The sequence below is a fragment of the Brassica oleracea genome, chromosome C1 (genome assembly GCF_000695525.1).
Source record: "Brassica oleracea var. oleracea cultivar TO1000 chromosome C1, BOL, whole genome shotgun sequence".
In the NCBI taxonomy this organism is placed as follows: domain Eukaryota; kingdom Viridiplantae; phylum Streptophyta; class Magnoliopsida; order Brassicales; family Brassicaceae; genus Brassica; species Brassica oleracea.
The window spans coordinates 27098398-27116227 of record NC_027748.1 but is presented as its reverse complement, the minus strand read 5'-3'; the positions used below and the strand labels follow the sequence as shown (position 1 = coordinate 27116227).

Genomic DNA, 17830 nt, shown 5'->3' with positions numbered 1-17830 from the left:
ATGTTTTCTTGTAGTGTCAGGCCCCGAGTCATCGATCTTCGCGATCAGCTCAACTCGAAATCAGAAGATCTCAGGATCAAGCTCAGTCGACCTAAACGTTCAGACTTACAACGAAAGCTCGAGGAAGCGAAGTCCAAAAACGACAACAAACATGAACTCATTGTCGAGGACTCGCCTAGCGACTTGAGAACTCAACTAAGAAAAAAACGGATCGTCAAGCCGAATTTCTTAAACGTAATTATGGGTGGCTCACCTCCTTGCGGTGATTCGGTTCGGTCAGTAAAGGACCATCAACGGTAGACAATAACCTCGAAGAAATGACCATCGAAACCTGAGAATGATTCCTCGATCACTTTCTCACCTGACGATGCCATCGGCGTCCACCTACCTCATAGTGACCCCCTACTCGTCGAAGTAGGAATCGCGAAGTGTGACGTCGCTAAAGTTCTGATCGATACTGGCAGTTCGGTCGATCTGATCTTTCGAGATACGCTTGATAAGATGGGAGTCGACTTGCATGACATGAAACCATCATCCCGCTCCCTCACGGGATTCAACGGAGCTTCTGAGATGATGACCGGGACAATCAAACTCCCAGTCTATGCATGCGGTGTGACACGCACAGTCAAGTTCTCCGTCATCCGAACAAAGGCCCCTTATAACGCGATCCTCGGGACCCCCTAGTTACATTCGGTCAAGGCAGTATCCTCGACGTACCATCAGTGCGTGAAGTTTCCAGGACTGAACGGCCAGGTGCAGACACTTCGCGAAGACCAGCAGGCTGCTCGTGATCTACTAATTGCAACGGTGAAGATGCAACAATCTACTCCCTGCATCAACGCAGTAGCAAAGAAAATCTAACCTCAAAGAGACGAGATCCTAGAAGTCGCGATAGACGACTCCGACAAAAGCAAAGTAGTTCGAGTCGGCGCCTTCCTCTCCGAAGAGATGCAACAGGCAATCGTCGACTTCCTGAAGAAGAACGCATCAACATTCGCTTGGACGACATCGGATATGAAAGGAATAATTCCCGCCATCACGTCCCACGAGTTGAATGTCGATCCAACCAACAAGCCTATCCGCCAGAAGATACGCAAGCTCGGCAACGACCGAAGCAAAGCTGTCAACAAAGAAGTCGAGTGACTCCTCGCAGCTGGTTCAATCACTATCACCGAAGTGCGATACCCCGAATGGTTGGCTAACCCGGTCGTCTTCAAGAAGAAGAATGGGAAATGGCGCGTCTGCGTCGACTTTACCGATCTAAACAAGGCTTGCCCCAAAGACAGTTATCCGCTTCCGCATATCGACAGACTAGTCGAGTCGACTGCCGGAAATGGGCTCCTGACCTTCATGGACGCATTCTCAGGCTACAATCAGATCATGATGCATCTGGATGATCGGGAGAAGACAGCGTTCATCACTGATAGAGGGACGTACTGCTACAAAGTGATGCCGTTTGGTCTTAAGAACGCCGGCGCGACTTACCAAAGACTCGTCAATTTAATGTTCGCCGACAAACTGGGGAACACGATGGAGGTCTACATCGACGATATGCTAGTAAAGTCACTCCGCGCGACAGACCATTTAAACCATCTAAAAGAGTGCTTTAAAACGCTGAACGAGTACGGAATGAAACTCAATCCGGCCAAATGCACCTTCGGCGTCACCTCAGGCGAATTTTTGGGATACATCGTCACCTAGCGAGGAATCGAGGCAAATCCTAAGCAGATCACCGCCATACTAGACCTCCCTAGTCCAAATAATAGCAGAGAGGTCAAGCGACTCACGGGGAGGATCGCGGCGCTGAACCGTTTCATCCCCAGGTCCACAGATAAATGCCTCCCTTTCAACGAGCTATTGCGCGGAAACAAACGTTTCGTCTGGGACGAGAAGTGCGAGGAGGCGTTCGAACACCTCAAACAGTATCTTGCGACTCCTCCCGTGTTATCGAAACCAGAAGCCGGTGATACACTCTCTCTTTATATCGCAGTATCCTCCACCGCGGTCAGCAGCATCCTTATCCGAGAGGATCGAGGAGAGCATAAGCCCATCTTCTACACGAGTAAGCGGATGACAGATCCAGAAATGCGATATCCCACCCTCGAGAAGATGGCTCTTTCAGTTATTATGTCAGCAAGGAAGCTGCGTCCTTACTTCCAATCGCACACGATCGAAGTACTAACGAATCAACAGCTACGCACAGTCATGCAGAACACGAACCACTCCGGACAATTATCGAAGTCGGCTATCGAGCTCAGTGAGCACGACATTGTTTTCAAAAATCGAACAGCAGCAAAATCCCAAGTCCTCGCTGACTTCCTGATCGAGCTCGCACCAGAGCTAGAGCAAGACCAAATTCTTCCAAGTAAGAACTGGATACTTCACGTCGACGGATCGTCAACAAACAAAGGATCAGGAACAGGAGTCCAACTGCAGTCTCCAACAGGCGAGCTAATCAGACAGTCGTTCAGTTTTGGCTTCACCGCTTCAAACAATGAAGCGGAATACGAGTCATTGATCGCAGGACTACGACTCACTAAGGCAGTCAAAGCAAAACGCCTCAGTGCAAACTGCGACTCACAACTCGTTACCAGTCAGTTTAGCGGCGACTACGATGCTCGTAACGAACAAATGGACGCGTACCTTAAAGTCGTTCAAACACTCGCTAGGGACTTCAAATTCTTCGAACTCACCAAAGTCCCCAGAGAAGAGAACGTGTGCGCCGACGCCCTCGTTGCCTTGTGTAGCAGGCTGCGCGATCAGGTGAAACGGACCATTCCCATCCACAAGATCGACAAGACAAGCATCGAGCTCCCGCCTAGCGAAGTGACCGTCGTAGCACCCATAACCGAAGCCATCCCCATGGACGAGGACCCCGCAGCGGAACAAATTGAAGCTACCGACTGGAGGACATAATTTATCAACTATTTGGTCGATGGAAAGTTACCTCCCGAGAAATGGAATGCAAGATGGCTCAAGACAAGGAGTGCCCACTACGTCTTCTTGGATGGGGAACTCCATCGATGGACCGCAACCAAGGTGCTTCTGAAGAGCAGCAACGGCGAGGAGACGCACCTTGTCACGGCCGAAACGCATGAAGGCGCCGCAGGAAATAACTCCGGAGGTCAAGCACTCGCGTTAAAAGTCAAAAGCCTCGGGTTATACTGGCCAACAATGAATGCAGACTGCGAAGCTTACACCCAACGATGCAACCAATGCCAGCGACATGCCTCGACAATCCACTCCCCGACGCAGTTGCTGCGAATGATGACTGCTCCATACCCTTTTATGCGATGGGGAATGGACATAATCGGCCCTATGCCAAGCTCTCGACAGAAGCGTTTCGTCCTAGTTTTGACAGATTACTTCACAAAGTGAGTTAAGGCAGAAGCCTTCGCTAGCATAACAGAAAAAGAGGTTCAACGGTTCGTGTGGAAGAACATCATCTGTTGCCACTGCCTACCTTACGAAATAGTGACTGACAACGGTTCCCAGTTCATATCAAACAAGTTCTGAGAATTCTGCGAGAGATGGAGAATTCGACTCAACACAGCGAGTCCGCGATACCCGCAGAGCAACGGTCAAGCCGAGGCATCCAACAAGATCATAATCGAAGGTTTGAAGAAATGCCTCGACTTGAAAAAAGGATGTTGGGCCGATGAACTCAACGGCGTTCTCTGGTCACATAGAACAACTCCTCGAGGAGCAACAAAATCAACTCCTTTCTCAATGGCACACAGAGTCGAAGCTATGGCCCCCGCCGAAGTGAACGTAACCAGTCTACGACAGTCAAGAATGCCGCAGAACATTGAACTCAACAGCGACATGCTCTTCAACGCTCTGGACGCTATAGAAGAGCGCCGCGACCAAGCCCTGCTCCACATCCAGAATTATCAGCATTTGATCAAAAGCTACTACAACAAGAAGGTCAAGTCTCGACCTCTCGAACTGGGCGATATAGTACGGCGCAAAGTGTTCGAAAACACTAAGGAGCTGAATGCATGCAAACTCGGAACTAACTGGGAAGGGCCTTACAAAATTGCTCAAGTTGTTAAACCAGGAGTCTACCGACTCGAGACGTCGACTGGCGAACCCGTTCCCAGAGCATGGAACTCCATGCATCTCCGAAGATACTACTCTTGAGAACATGTCTAACGGTCGAGCACCTGCAAGTCTTACTCGATCGAATCTCTAAATCAACGAGTGAATGACAATCCTGTCACTTTAACTCGTTAAAAAAAAAAAAAAGTGAATATGCTTCCACTGCCACTTTCACTAATCCAAAAATAAACTACGAATGGCATGATCCTCTCCTAGAGGTACGTAGGCATCCTTAAATGGTCCAGCTATAACAAAACAATCTCCCAACAAGTAGGAGCGCGAATTGTTTTGAACGATGCTTATGCACGAGCACGACCTTGTCTCTCGGATGAACGTACTAGCACTCGTGCCCACTAACGAGCATGTCCTGATCAGACACATGCTTGAGGGATCCCCGGTCGCATCATGGTCTCAGCCGATGCGATCGAGACAACAACTTTCAATCATCTTATGATCCTTTAAAACCAGGTTTGGCCAACCTAACATTTTTAGGGATTACTTTAAGATCGAATGAGAACCGCTGTCGCTCGAAACTATAAACGATTATCTTCGAAGTCAAAAATTTATACTTATTCGAGGACTCGAACTGACGGCATAACGCGTCAAGATTCGATAAGACTGGACAATCGACTCTCCGGTTTAATTCAAAACACTGACCAAATCGCCAAGTCAAAATCGTTAGAATCTAATGTCCGAAACACAATTCAGCGACTCGTCGAAAGGCAACTAGCACTTCCAAGTCCACGAGACTGTGTTTCACGACTAAGGCAAACTTAGTTTTAAAAAAAAGACAACTTCTATGGTCCAAAAGGAAAACAAACCATAAGGCTTGCTGAAGGTCTGAAACGAAAAACAGCCGCAAAGTAAAGAGTTCAGAAATTACATCAACAAAAGCCTCAAAGGGCTAAAAACAGAAAGCTTAAGAAAATCAACAACAACATATGAGGTTAGTCTTCGGCGCGGTCGGGGTCTTCCTCAACGACTCGAGCTTCGAGCTGATCTGAGGCGCCTCCAGCCTCGTCAGTTGCCGAAGCAGGCGGATTCTCAACTTCGTCGACCACTCCTTTCTCTGTTCCTTGCGGATTATCCCCGGGGACCCGCTCGTCCGATTTTTCACTACCCTCTTCTTCAGCTGAAGAGTCTGAGAGTTCAAGCAGGTCAACAGGCTCCGATCCCGCCTCCTCGAGTCCCAAAGGAGGAGTTGGATTCGCGTCGCTAACTCCGAGTATCGGGATCAATGACTCCTCACTCACGACGAGGTTGGCCATTGACGGGGCAGGGTCCAATACAAGTGGAGCAGTCGCATCCTCGGACCTTTCGACCCTGCTAACGACCTCATGTCCCTGAACAGATGACTCCCCGAGCTCTCTCCCGGTCGGTTCGTTCGACCTTTCGGTCGCCTGATCTCCCTGAGAACTAGTTGGAGTTTGGAGGGAAACCGCGGTTCCTGCTTCAATCAGACCTTTGTTCGCCCCGTGCGGGTCGATCGCTTCCAAAACGTCCACGTTCAAGAAGGTGGACGGGAGATGAAGTGGAGACAAACAGAGAAGCTCTTCGGGAATCCCGCCAACAGTTAAGCGCTTAGCCTCAGCTTCGAACTCCTTCTCTTGCTCAGCAAACAGGTCGATCGTCTCTTGCGGGATATCAATCCCACTCTCCTTAAGCGCTTCAAGACACTTCTTCGTTCCAAAGGCTTTGCTCTACAGGGATCTCGCCGTCTCGAAGTCACCACGACGCTTCTCGAGGTCTCGAATTTTAGAAAAACGATGATTGCTTTTTACAATCATAGCCGTTTGAATGCGGACTCGCTCATGTGTAAACTCACAACTTCGAGAGTCCCTCAACCGGTTGACCTGCTTCAGATGCCTTAAAGCCGTAGCCACCCTCTTCTCCTCCAAAGCAGCTTTCTCTTTTTCCAAAGCAGCTCTCTCTCGTTCGAGTCCTCTGATCTTCTCAGCGGCATTTTTGAAATTGTCCTTCAACTCCCCGAACTTCTCCATAAACTTCTCCTTCTGCGCTTTCTTTCCTGCGAGTAACCGACTCTGCTCCGCTGCTGCCTTGTCGATTGCCGCCCTGAATTCACTCGTCTTGCGGTTTAGAACCGTGTCCCTCGCTCGCACGAGTCTGTCAGATTGCTTCAGCTTGGAGATGGTCTCTTTAAGGGCTGTGTCGTACAACTCAACGACGTAGTTCATGCTCCCATCGCTCTGCACAAACAAAGGGGAGGATCAAAACTAAGAATATAGAGAAGGCGAGACGAGGAGAGTAATCCTTACCAAAACCTTGGTCCTCGCTGCATCAACAAATGCGTCTTTGAAGAGGAGATCTTTAACTGGAGGCATGTCCTTGGCGCCACCTCAAATTTGTCGAATAAGCTCAGCACATTCCGATGGAGCGTAAGCAAGTGGAGTGTCGCCGTCATACTTGAATTCAACGTGATCGCGGAATTTGATTCGACGTTCCTCCGAGGCTGAACCACCCCCCGTGGTCGTCGGAGGCACCACCGAAGGAGTCTTTGCAGAAGAAGCGGACGCGTCACTCCCACAGGAAGGTTTCTTCCTCTTCTCTAGCGGAATGTTCGGGGAACCGCTCGACTCAACGACAGCTCGAGTCGCAGCATCACGAGAAGAGCCCTCACGAACAACAAGTTCTTGACCTTCAGCGTCCCTGATAGGTTCCGACTGCCCCTCAGTAGACTTCTTCCTCTTTTTCTTCTCCTTCTTCTTCTTCTTCTTCCTCGGAGGTTCATCAGACCCAGTCCTCGCTTGGGCGTCGATTGAAGCAGAAGAATCGGGAGCAGACCTTTTCTTCTTATTACCGTCTGTCACAGATGGCTCGGCAGTCTCTCCTTCAAAAGACTGCATGAGGTCCTCCCTCGAGGATTCGATATTGATTGGGCCTACAGGTGGTCCCGAGGAAACAGTAGTAGGGGGAGGCTCTGAAGGAGTCGTCTCACCAGGAGTCGTCTCACCAGGAGTCGTCTTACTAGGAGTCGTCTCGCCAGGAGTCGCAGAAGACGTCTTTTTCCCTCCGCTCAGCTTCTTCTTGATTAGTGCGCTCAAGTCCGTAAGTTCCTTCATCTCCCTAGCTGCGTTGATCACCTTTTGCTCGGCACGATTGAATATCGAAAAGCGCCGCTTGTTGCCGGTAATCAAAGGTGGTAAATCGGATCTCCAGTCCCCTGCAAGAGGTCGAGGAGTCCCCTGTAAGAGGTCGACGAGTCAAATCCGGATAAAGGCCTCGAGTGAACAGACGCGAGCCAGGAAAAATACGTAATCACAAAAAGAAAACTTACTCTTCGAAATCCTATCGATGGCTCCTCGAATCCTCTCGACGGTGATGTCTTTCCAACTTACTTGAACACGCGACACGGCGGCACGAGCGTTAGCATTGAACTCTTCTGGATAGGAGGCCAAATCTGGGTGATCGACTGCAATCAAACGAGGACTCGTCAGTCAGAAAACGAAAGAAAGAAACAGTCGATAAGCTAACAATAGCGCTCAGCCGAGCTTACGATTCCATAAAAATCGAAAGGAATCGCTGGGCGGCTCCTCGAAGGCGAAATCATCAGATTTGATGTAAAAATAGAAGCGCTGCCAATTGGCCGTCCTGCTGGGGTGGTCAACAATCACATTGTAGTTGGGCCTCATCTGAATCAAGAACAATCCGTCCCCCATAGACTTAACGTAGGTCAGCACTTCAAGAGTCTGCATGCTCATCGAGATATCGATCTCCGCTGCCGTCACCATCAACGCTACCGAAATATGAAACGCGCCATTCAAGAACTGGCTCATCGCTGCGTCACGACATCTCTCATAAGATGTGATGAGTCGAGGAATCGGAAACCAGAGCTTGGTCTCACTCTGAAAGTATGACTCGTAGACACATTGAAACCCCAACAGAGGGGACCACGGCCTCTGAGACCTCGTCGGGATTAGGAAAGTCACTCCGACTCCTCCGCACTCTCTCAGCAAAGCTTTCACGCTGCTAGGAGTCGAACGAGTCTCCTGGACGTTCTCCCACGTTTGTCCTTCCACGACAGGAGAACGCATATGTTCCGGCGCCAAAGCTGGGAGATCCTCGAAGATCCCTTCGGGGTGATAACAACATGGAACGAAGTCCGGGAGAGAAGCCTCTCCTTCACTTGCCCCACCCTGACCGCCTCTCGCAATCAATGAAGCAGCCTCTCTCTCCTCGCGGAGTTGACGTGCCGACTCAGCAACGAGGACTCGCTGAGGCGCATCCATATTCTCCGTATCCATCATGGCTTCATGATGAATCGTCTCGAAGTCAGAGGGGGATTTCGACTCGACGACACGAGCAGGACTCGATTCGGTCGCTCTCGCCACAGCCTTCCCTTTCCGTGCCCTGGAAAGCCTACTGCTACCGCCGGACGACATTCTCAAAGGACTAAGACTACAAAGTTAGAGATAGAAGCGGAAAGCAAGAGAGAGAAAGTACCTGAACCGGATGAAGAGTGGAGAAAATGAGATGCAAGGGGGTATTTATAAGGGAAGGAGCGCATTGCACCCCGAGGCGTCATCATTAGGCCTAGATGGGCCTATACCGGCCCATATGGGCACGTAAAGCTCACCACGACTCGCGACATTTTGACTTCTCGAGGAAAACCAAGACCGGTTTGAATCGAGACCAACAGTCGAAATCAAAACCGAAAGAAACCGCCGGTCCAAATCGAATCGGTCAAATAACGGAGTGAGAATAAACGAGCTGCTCACACAGTCGAGGAATCGAGTGAGATCATAAACCTGGAACAATTGTCTTGCAAACCCTACTTCCAAATTCGCTGAGTCGGCTACGCTACTCACCAGCGAACTGGGGGGACTTACTGTTGGGTATGGGCCTAGCCCTCCCAAATGGCCCACAAGACAATTATCCAGACACATGATCACAACAAAGAAAGTCGGCTCGTCGACTTGCGAGCCGGTGATCGACTCGGCTTTAGATTGCTTTTGATCGGCGAGACGACCAACCGAAAGTCGTCGGTTCGATGACTCGAGTCGTTGGCCCGACACCTCGGCCCAACCACTCGAGGAGGCCCGTCAGGACAGAACACATTAGGTTAACGAGCATGTGTCTATAAAAAGAGGAGAAAACGCAACAAGGAGGGGATCCGCAAACTATTACACTCACTTTCGGCTAGATTTAGGGTTTCATATCTGACTTCTCGCCGACTTGTACGGTCCGACGAACCAGCTTTCGCCGGACTAATTCCTTTGTTCTCTCCCCCTTTTGTAACACTGTTTTGACTCATTGATCTAATAAAACACGTCTTTGTCTTGATCCACCGACGAGAACTCGTCCTTTCTCTTTACTAGTTTATCGACAGTCTCGGTTCAAACACTGCCTATGATGTAGCTGGAATTACCGATCCATTTCTTCACGTCAGATTGCTCATACTGTTGCGTATTTTGGGCCGAGGGGATGCAGAGGCCAGTGACCTTATGAATGATATACTTGCTCAGGTTTGTTTGTACTTTGTCTGTCGAGAATTATCTGCAGGCGTATGTTGTCCTGAATGGTTGTTATGTTTCTGGTCTTCTATTTGTTTTAAAAAAGGTTTTTTGTTTCTTGATTTTTCATACTGTTTGTTCTTTATAGCTTCCGAAACTAATTAAATAATTCCACAAATAAATAATGGTAACAAAAGAAGCCTTTTTCATACCTACTCAGAATTTTTGTTACATTTGGCTGGAAAAGCTTTTGATCTATATCAGTAAGGATCATTATTTCATACTCCCTCCGTTTCAGATTACTTGTCATTGTATGGTAAAATTTTTGTTTTAAAATAAGTATCGTTTATTTTAATGCAAAGTTTATTGATTTTATATTTTTATCTATTTTTTAATTGGTTGAAATGTAGTTAGGTGTATTGGTAATAATGTTTTTATCTAGTAAATATACAAAATTAAATGTTTTCTTAATATGTGTGCCTAAATCTAAAACATCAAGTAATCTGAAACGGAGGGATTATAATATATCTCGACTCCCAACTTGATTTTCAATGTCTTAGGTGGCATCTAAAACCGAGTCAAACAAAAATGCAGGCAACGCTATCCCATATGAATGCGTTCAAACGATAATGAGCATCGAAGAAAATGGTGGTTTACGTGTCCTTGCAATCAATATCTTGGGAAAATTCTTGTCCAACTGAGATAATAACATCAGGTTTTTATCGACTGTACTAGTATCTGAGTTTTCTGTACCCTTGTCTCTGTTATTTTATTATTCGTCGACATTAGTCTTCCAGCTCTTCGTTTACTCTAAATGCCATCAGAAGTTGTTCATTCATATGTCTTGTTTTCAGTGATTTTTTATTTGTCTACTTCAAGGAGTAGGGGTGTTAAAAGATAGTAAAAGAAACCAAACCTGATATGTTTTGATAGTTTTGTGTATAATTGGGACAATTGCATGTTGAAAACAAGTGATAACACACTTCATCTGATGCCTTTCCCAGCTCTCCATTGACTATCTTCCACAAAAAATAAAATAAACCTAAGCTTTGCTTTCTCAGATACGTAGCATTAAATATGCTGATGAGAGCCTTAACCGTTGATTCCATAGCGGTTCAGAGACACAGAGCTACAATACTGGAGTGTGTTAAGGTACCTAATGTGGTGTTCCAGTTGCCTTTTTGGTGTATCTTACTGAAATACCAGCGTATTTTTTTTACTGGTTATGGAATGCTATTTATTCCTCAGAGCTAAAGCATGCTACCCAGCTTGGTATCACAGTAGAATGACTGTATCTTGTTTTTCGTTTTAACATTTAACCATCCAATTCTGTTTAAATGGCCTGAGATTTTATTAAGTGGAATATGTTCTTTGATATCTTCTGGTTTAGGATTCAGTTGCTTCAATTCAGAGAAGGGCACTTGAACTTATTAACCTTTTGATGAATGTGAATAACGTGAAGCCACTAGCAAAGGAGCTAATAGAATATTTGGAATTAAGCGAACAAGATTTTACGGGCGATCTTACTGCAAAGATATATTCCATTGTAGAGAAGTAAGTTGCACGACATTTCAATAATGAGATTTCATAATTCTAAAAGTTAGCAACTGAACATTGTAATTTGTAACATAGATGAGTTTATGCTCTATTAAAAGTCATCTATAAATTTTATTAGATGCTAGCCTGGATGAATGGTGTCTATCAGACGTGATTGGCTATATTTGTGCTAACTTTTGGTGTTTCCTTGCTGACTAGGTTTGCTCCTGAGAAAATCTGGTACATTGATCAAATGCTAAAGGTTCTATCTGAGGTATATTTTTGACTCATATAGTGAAGCTACATTTTCCATCAATTTATTGGCACCAATGGTCATGTAGGTTTCTTTAACTGATGTTTCTTTACATGTTATGAAAATAAGTTGATCTTAATTTGAGATTTCTAATCTTGATTATGTCATAACAGGCTGGTAATTATGTGAAAGATGATGTATGGCACGTGCTGATTGTTGTTATATCAAATGCTCCTGATCTCCATGGGTACACTGTCAGGGCTTTGTACAGAGCATTACATACATCTTCTGAACAGGTAAATGGCATTCTTGTTTTAGTCAGACATTTCCCAATTTGATCTTGTAATTTAGGAGTAAGACGGTCACTATGATGTTTGGGTAGGAAACCATTGAGCGGGTTGCAATATGGTGCATAGGAGAATATGCTGATCTCTTGGTTAACGATAATGGAATGCTTGAACTAGAAGAACCAATTACGGTGAGTACCATCATCCGGCGGTTTTTTTTGTGACTGATACTGCATGTGAAAGTTATGCGTTCCTCAAATCTTCGAAAATGTTAAACTCTTGAATTGTTGATTTTCTGCGCTAGCTCGTTCTTCTGCTTTTTAAGAAAGTGAAGAAAATGGTTTAAGTTGTTATAGAGTCTACATATTAAGGGATGCTTATTCCTTAATATTTAGATTGCTCATTTATATTGGTTTATTACTAAACTTTTCTGCATGCAACTTCTTGATTGATCATCTGTACATGCTAAAGATAATACTGTTTAGTCAGGTATGTAGATATTGATTTATGTTCTCAAACTTCTGTAATCAGGTAACAGAATCAGATGCAGTGGATGTTTTCGAGACTGCTGTTAAGCATCATTCATCAGATGTCACAACTAAGGCAATGGCACTCATTGCTTTGTTAAAGATATCATCTCGTTTCCCTTCTTGTTCAGAGAATGCCAACTCCTAGCTAGATTGATTATGTCTTCACAGCTGATTCTAGACTTTGTCCTTTATTAGGGTATAACCATGCATCGATTCTTTTCACGGCCCTGTAATTTTATTTATAATTTGGTCGCAGTGGAAATTAGCCAATGATGCTTCTCACCGATGGGTTTGTTGTATGTGCTTGCAGGAGGGTTAAAAGTATTATAGGACAGAACAAAGGTAGCTTTGTCTTGGAACTGCGACAAAGATCTATGGAGTTCAGTTCAGTTTAGTTATCCAAAAGCATCAGAACATAAGGTAATTCTTTTGAAATTACTGGACATATCTGTTTTGATCAATTTGTATGAGAGAGTTCCACGGATATTAATCAACTAAATTACTCGTCACAATGGATCTAAATTTATGCAGATCTTTTCTGGTTGAAAAAATGCCGGTCCTTGATGAGGCAACATTTAGTGGAAGGAGAGCTGGTTCTTTACCAATAGCTGTGTCAACTTCCGGAAAGTCTTCACTTAGTATTCCGAACGGTGTTGTTAAAGCTGCAGCTCCTCTTGTAGATTTACTCGACCTGAGTTCTGATGATGCTCCTGCCCCTACCTCCTTCAGTGCTAACTGTTGAATCCGAGTTTGGTTAGATCGAACGAAAGGAAACTAAACTCGATTTGTGGATTCTTTAAAGACGGTTTATTGATCAGTATGAGATAACAAACGTGATTATAAGGAGATTCAGGAAAAGAAACAAGGTCGGAGCTTTGTTGAAAGCACCGACGAGAATACAAAAAGGCTCGATCGGTTGTAAAACCCTAAACCTTGCCATCAGTGTTTTGGTGTCTATTTGCGGATCCCCTTTTCTTTCCCCTCTCTGGTCTTTTTATAGCTTCCATCCCTTCGTCCTCAGATTCGTTCGTCCTAAAGGCCCAAACCTAAGACCGTGCTTGATGGGCTTTCGAGCCAAACCAAGGTTTGTTGAGCCGATCTTAAGCCGGTAATTCAATCAACCATCAGGCTAAGCCGATCGAATGACTCCTTGAACCGGTCGATCTACTAGCCGAGCTGATCTTGACTAGGCTCTTAGTGTTAATGAGGCAAACCTATTATTAAATGGGCCTTGTGGAGGAATGTTAGATTCCTTTCCAACAGTAAGCCATCCCTAGTTCGCTCGTGAGGTTCTTCGCGAGTGGAGTATCAAGTCTTAGCTCTGAGAATAATGGATTTGGGTCATTATTGTTGCGCCTCGGCCGATTGTATGACGTTTGGCTCAGCAGAAATCTGGATCTCTGGAAAAGATAGGGTTTCTTAGCTTTCCTTATTTTACAAATCGACGATGTGAATTTCGGTTTCCACAGTTACAAATAGCCAGCACGGAAAGGTATTGTTCCTCCCTCTTTCTTTTTTTTGCACAAAAACCTCGATCAGTTGCAAAACTCTGAGAATAATCTCTGGTGCGTCAACTGTTTCAGAAACTCATGATGTTACGGATGCGGGTAGGTTAGGTTACAAGATTGACGGTAAAGATGTGTTGGAGGAAGGACAAATCAACAATTTCCCTCGTGAGTTATGAGAAAGTATTAAGGTATTGCAAGATTCATATTCCTATTCCTAACTCTTGTCTTATACTATATAATTTTTTTCCCATAGACTTAAAGAAAACTTTGTTTTGATGATGGTAGTTAGGAGAATGTGTGTCGCTAATTTTATTCTCCTAGCTGCTTCCAAGTTCTTTTTTCAATATTAATAACTAGGTGATTCTTCCATGCTCATATACAGCGATAAACATTTACAAAATAAATAAATTATAATACTGATAAATATTTCTTTTTGTTTGCTGATAAGTCTTAAGTAATTTTGTAATTTGTATGTATGATAAAAACATAATTGTATTAAATAACTTTATTTTTCCATCTTAATTAGATATTTGATTTCAAATAAAATATTTGTATTAGCTTAAGTATTCATTTTGGTACGTTGAGTTGCATCTATTTTTTTTTTCAAATGGCGATGATTTTTAGTTAGGGTCAAATTTTCTTATTAGTTAGGTAGTTCAGTTTATCTTCTTATATTTGTAAATATGTTTTACAAAAAATATTTAGTTTGGTGTATCTTGTTTAAAATAAAAATATTAAATATTAAATTAGATATGCATTAATAAATATAACTTATAATATTTTAAAATTAATGCAGATATATATATATATATATATATATATATAAATCATAAAAACTGGTTAATTTGATTGTTCATATTTGATTGGTTTTGTTATTTATCTTGGGTATATTGGGTTATAACAATTTTTTGAAATGAATCATAGTTTTTTGGTTATAATTAGACTTGAAATAATAAAAATCTTGTTAATCAGGTTTTGTTCAGGTTTTCCTTAGATTGATAAATTTATTTATGTATAATTTGATGTTATTTCGATAAGATGGAGTAGAAGTCTATATTTTAAAATTTATTGTTAAAAAGTAATTTTTATAATTTATATATTGATGAATTTTTATAAATATTTACTTGTATTATTTATGTGCTATTGTTAAAAAGGAAGTTTTAGTTAAAAGTTAATTAAATTTTAATTAAAAAGGAAATACAATAATTATCACTATGGTATTTAGGTATAATTTCTAGTTCATTAAGATTATCTATGTAATTAATTATTGTGAAATAAATTATATTAGGTGATGAATTTATGTTTTTTAAATTATTTTATTATTTAAATTTGATAATATTTTATTATTTTACAGAAAAGAATGCCTAAAATTATTTTACTTTTTCAATTTTTTATGTGAAGTCTTGTTTTATATATAAGCAAATAGTTTAAAATAAAAATATAGATATTTTTTTTCATTTATGGTATTTGGGAAAAGATAATAGGTAGTAAAACTAAGTGTTTTTTTGGGAAATTTTATGTTTACCACTTTCATGGTACCATTTTTCATATTTACCACTACTAAAGGGATATTTTCAAAAATATCTTCTTCATCAGGTGGCAAAAGACTCTTATATACTTGTTATATATATATATAATAAATCATTATTTAAATTAAAATATAAAAAAAAATTATGTTTTCGAATTATACTTTTTCAAATTCGAATTTTTTTCATAATTTTTTTTGAAATATTTTTTTAATTTTTTTAAGTATTTATTTATATATTTATTAGAATCCTAAATTTCACATTCTAAAAACCCTACTCCATCCCTCAACTCTAAACTCTAAGTCTAGATTAATTAACCCTACGGGTATAAGTGTCTTTTACCCTTCATTAAAAGTGATGGTAAAAGTGATATTAGTGTAAACATGAAAAGTGGTACTATGAATGTGGTATTTGTGCCAATTTCTCGTGTTTTTCCCAACATGCAGACATAATTTTCTTACGAATACTTATTAATTTGTTTTTATGAATTAAAAAACAAGTATGATAGTTTAATATTTAAGTTTTCAAAAAGTTTAATCAAAACAACAAATTATTTCTGTAGGACAAAAATTTCATATAAATATATATGTTTATTGTTGTGTTGAAATTTTAAAAACACTTAGATATTAGAAATATTTTATAAAATATCTTTATAAAAATATTTTTACTTGATTAATATTTAATTATAAATTTTCTAATATCTTAAATTTTAAATTTTAAAATAGAAAATATTATTTCGAGATAAGAACATAATATATAAGAATTATTAATATTTAACTATAAATAAATTGTTTCATATCTTAATTTTTAACTTTTATAATAGAAAATATTATTTCAAGATAACAACACAATATATAAGAGTTATCTTATTTAAAAATATATATAATAAATAAAATTTGTTTTAAATTATATATAAAAATTCATTAAGAGTATCAACGATTTTAACCCCTCTATCTTTTAACGTGAGAGCTCAAAATATCTTAATTTTTTAACTCTTATAATAGAAAATATTATTTCAAGATAACAACACCATATATATGAGTTATCTTATTTAAAAATATATATTATTAATTTAAATTGATTTTAAATTATATATAAAAATTCATTAAGAGTATCAATGACTTTAACCGCTCTAACTTTTAACGTGAGAGATCGAATGCGAAAAATCACTCCACAAATAATATTATAAATTTAAAGTCGTTTACATCTAAAAATTTATAAGTGTATATTTTATAATTTTTCTTTTTTCTTATTTCTTTGCTTTTATAAAAAGAAAATTTAATAAAAAATTATTTAAAATTTATGTAGAAAAAAGAAATAAAAATAGTTGTTATGAATAGTTGTTCATTAAAGGTATCTATTTAATCAACCATCGTGAAAATTAAAGTAAGAACGACACGTAATATTATAGAGGTAATTTGATTTTAATTTGTTTTTTTAGTGAAGATGAAAAATGGAAAAACTCTCTAGTTGTATTTATATATGATCGGCTCGTTATTCTTATATGGTATAACAATTTTCGTTGATTCATTGTTCCAACATCCAAACATGGTACCAATCAGAACATATTGATAAATAATCAATTTGCATGTTTATTTATCTCACGGGTAGCAGAAGTTCAAATATCCATTTTTTAAGAATCACAGTAGTCGTTTTTTTTTCCTCACATGGAATTTTTTTATTTTGATACAATGAAAGTACTTTATTTATCTTTTAAAAAAAAATAAGTACTTTATTTTTTTTGATACAATGAAAGTATTTTATTTTTTACAATGAAAGTACATTTAACATTTGCTTCTAACAAATAGGGCCTGGAAATGGTTAGAAGCGAAAACATACAAGAACATCAGCTTCACTGTAACCAAGCGGTGGTTGGGGTTGCCTTGGCATGAGGCCAAACCTTAAATCCATTAGTTTTGAGTTCGATCCTGCCGATAACTATAGCTGTCATAATTTCTCACTGACGAGACAAATTAAAGCGCGTTCGAAATGGGCTACAAACCAAATTGGTATATAACTGAACAAGACCAAAACCAAATGGAATTTGTCCATGTTCAAACTTTTTCAATCTAAGATTTTGTTGATTTGAAGATTTATTTTATTAATTTTAAAAACAATTTTTTTTTCTATTTTTGATGGGTAAACATAATTTTCGCAGCTTTTGTGAAAAAATAACATTTTACGGTTTTATGGAAAATACAATTGTCTAGTTTTACAGGAAAAAAAATGCAATTTTAAAGTTCTTATGAGAATACATAATTTTATTTTATTAGAGGAATATTTAATTTTAATTTTGCTATAGAAAATCACAATTTTTTATTGTCTTGGTGAAAATTAAAATTTATGCAATTATTAGATGAAATTTAAAATTATATTGAAATGAGTCGTCCATAGATATACCTATTTGGACATGTTATTGTTTGACATAAGACGTATTTTTTTTCTTGACCAATGTCTATTATGGACCGATTAATAAATGTTAAAGGGAAAATGTATTATTTGGATAAATCCAATTGGACATTTAGACGGACCATTTGACAGTTTTATCAAAAACCAAATTGTTATGTAACCAAAGGAATTGGGGTTTTAGTTCATACATCTTCAGTTAAGAAAACTTC

General features: G+C 40.5%; 1 protein-coding gene across 1 annotated transcript in view; it reads left to right on the top strand.

The window, feature by feature from the left end:
* Window positions 1-13862, top strand: part of LOC106336320 (AP-1 complex subunit gamma-2) — a 22741-nt gene extending 8879 nt beyond the window's left edge. Inside the window, 12 exon segments of the mRNA XM_013775122.1 lie at window positions 9463-9584; window positions 10133-10287; window positions 10634-10724; window positions 10963-11126; window positions 11328-11382; window positions 11535-11657; window positions 11744-11839; window positions 12180-12307; window positions 12489-12570; window positions 12573-12598; window positions 12710-12906; window positions 13762-13862. Of these exon segments, the coding sequence (XP_013630576.1) occupies window positions 9463-9584; window positions 10133-10287; window positions 10634-10724; window positions 10963-11126; window positions 11328-11382; window positions 11535-11657; window positions 11744-11839; window positions 12180-12307; window positions 12489-12570; window positions 12573-12598; window positions 12710-12906; window positions 13762-13862 (1340 nt within the window).
* Window positions 13863-17830: the final 3968 nt, after the last annotated feature.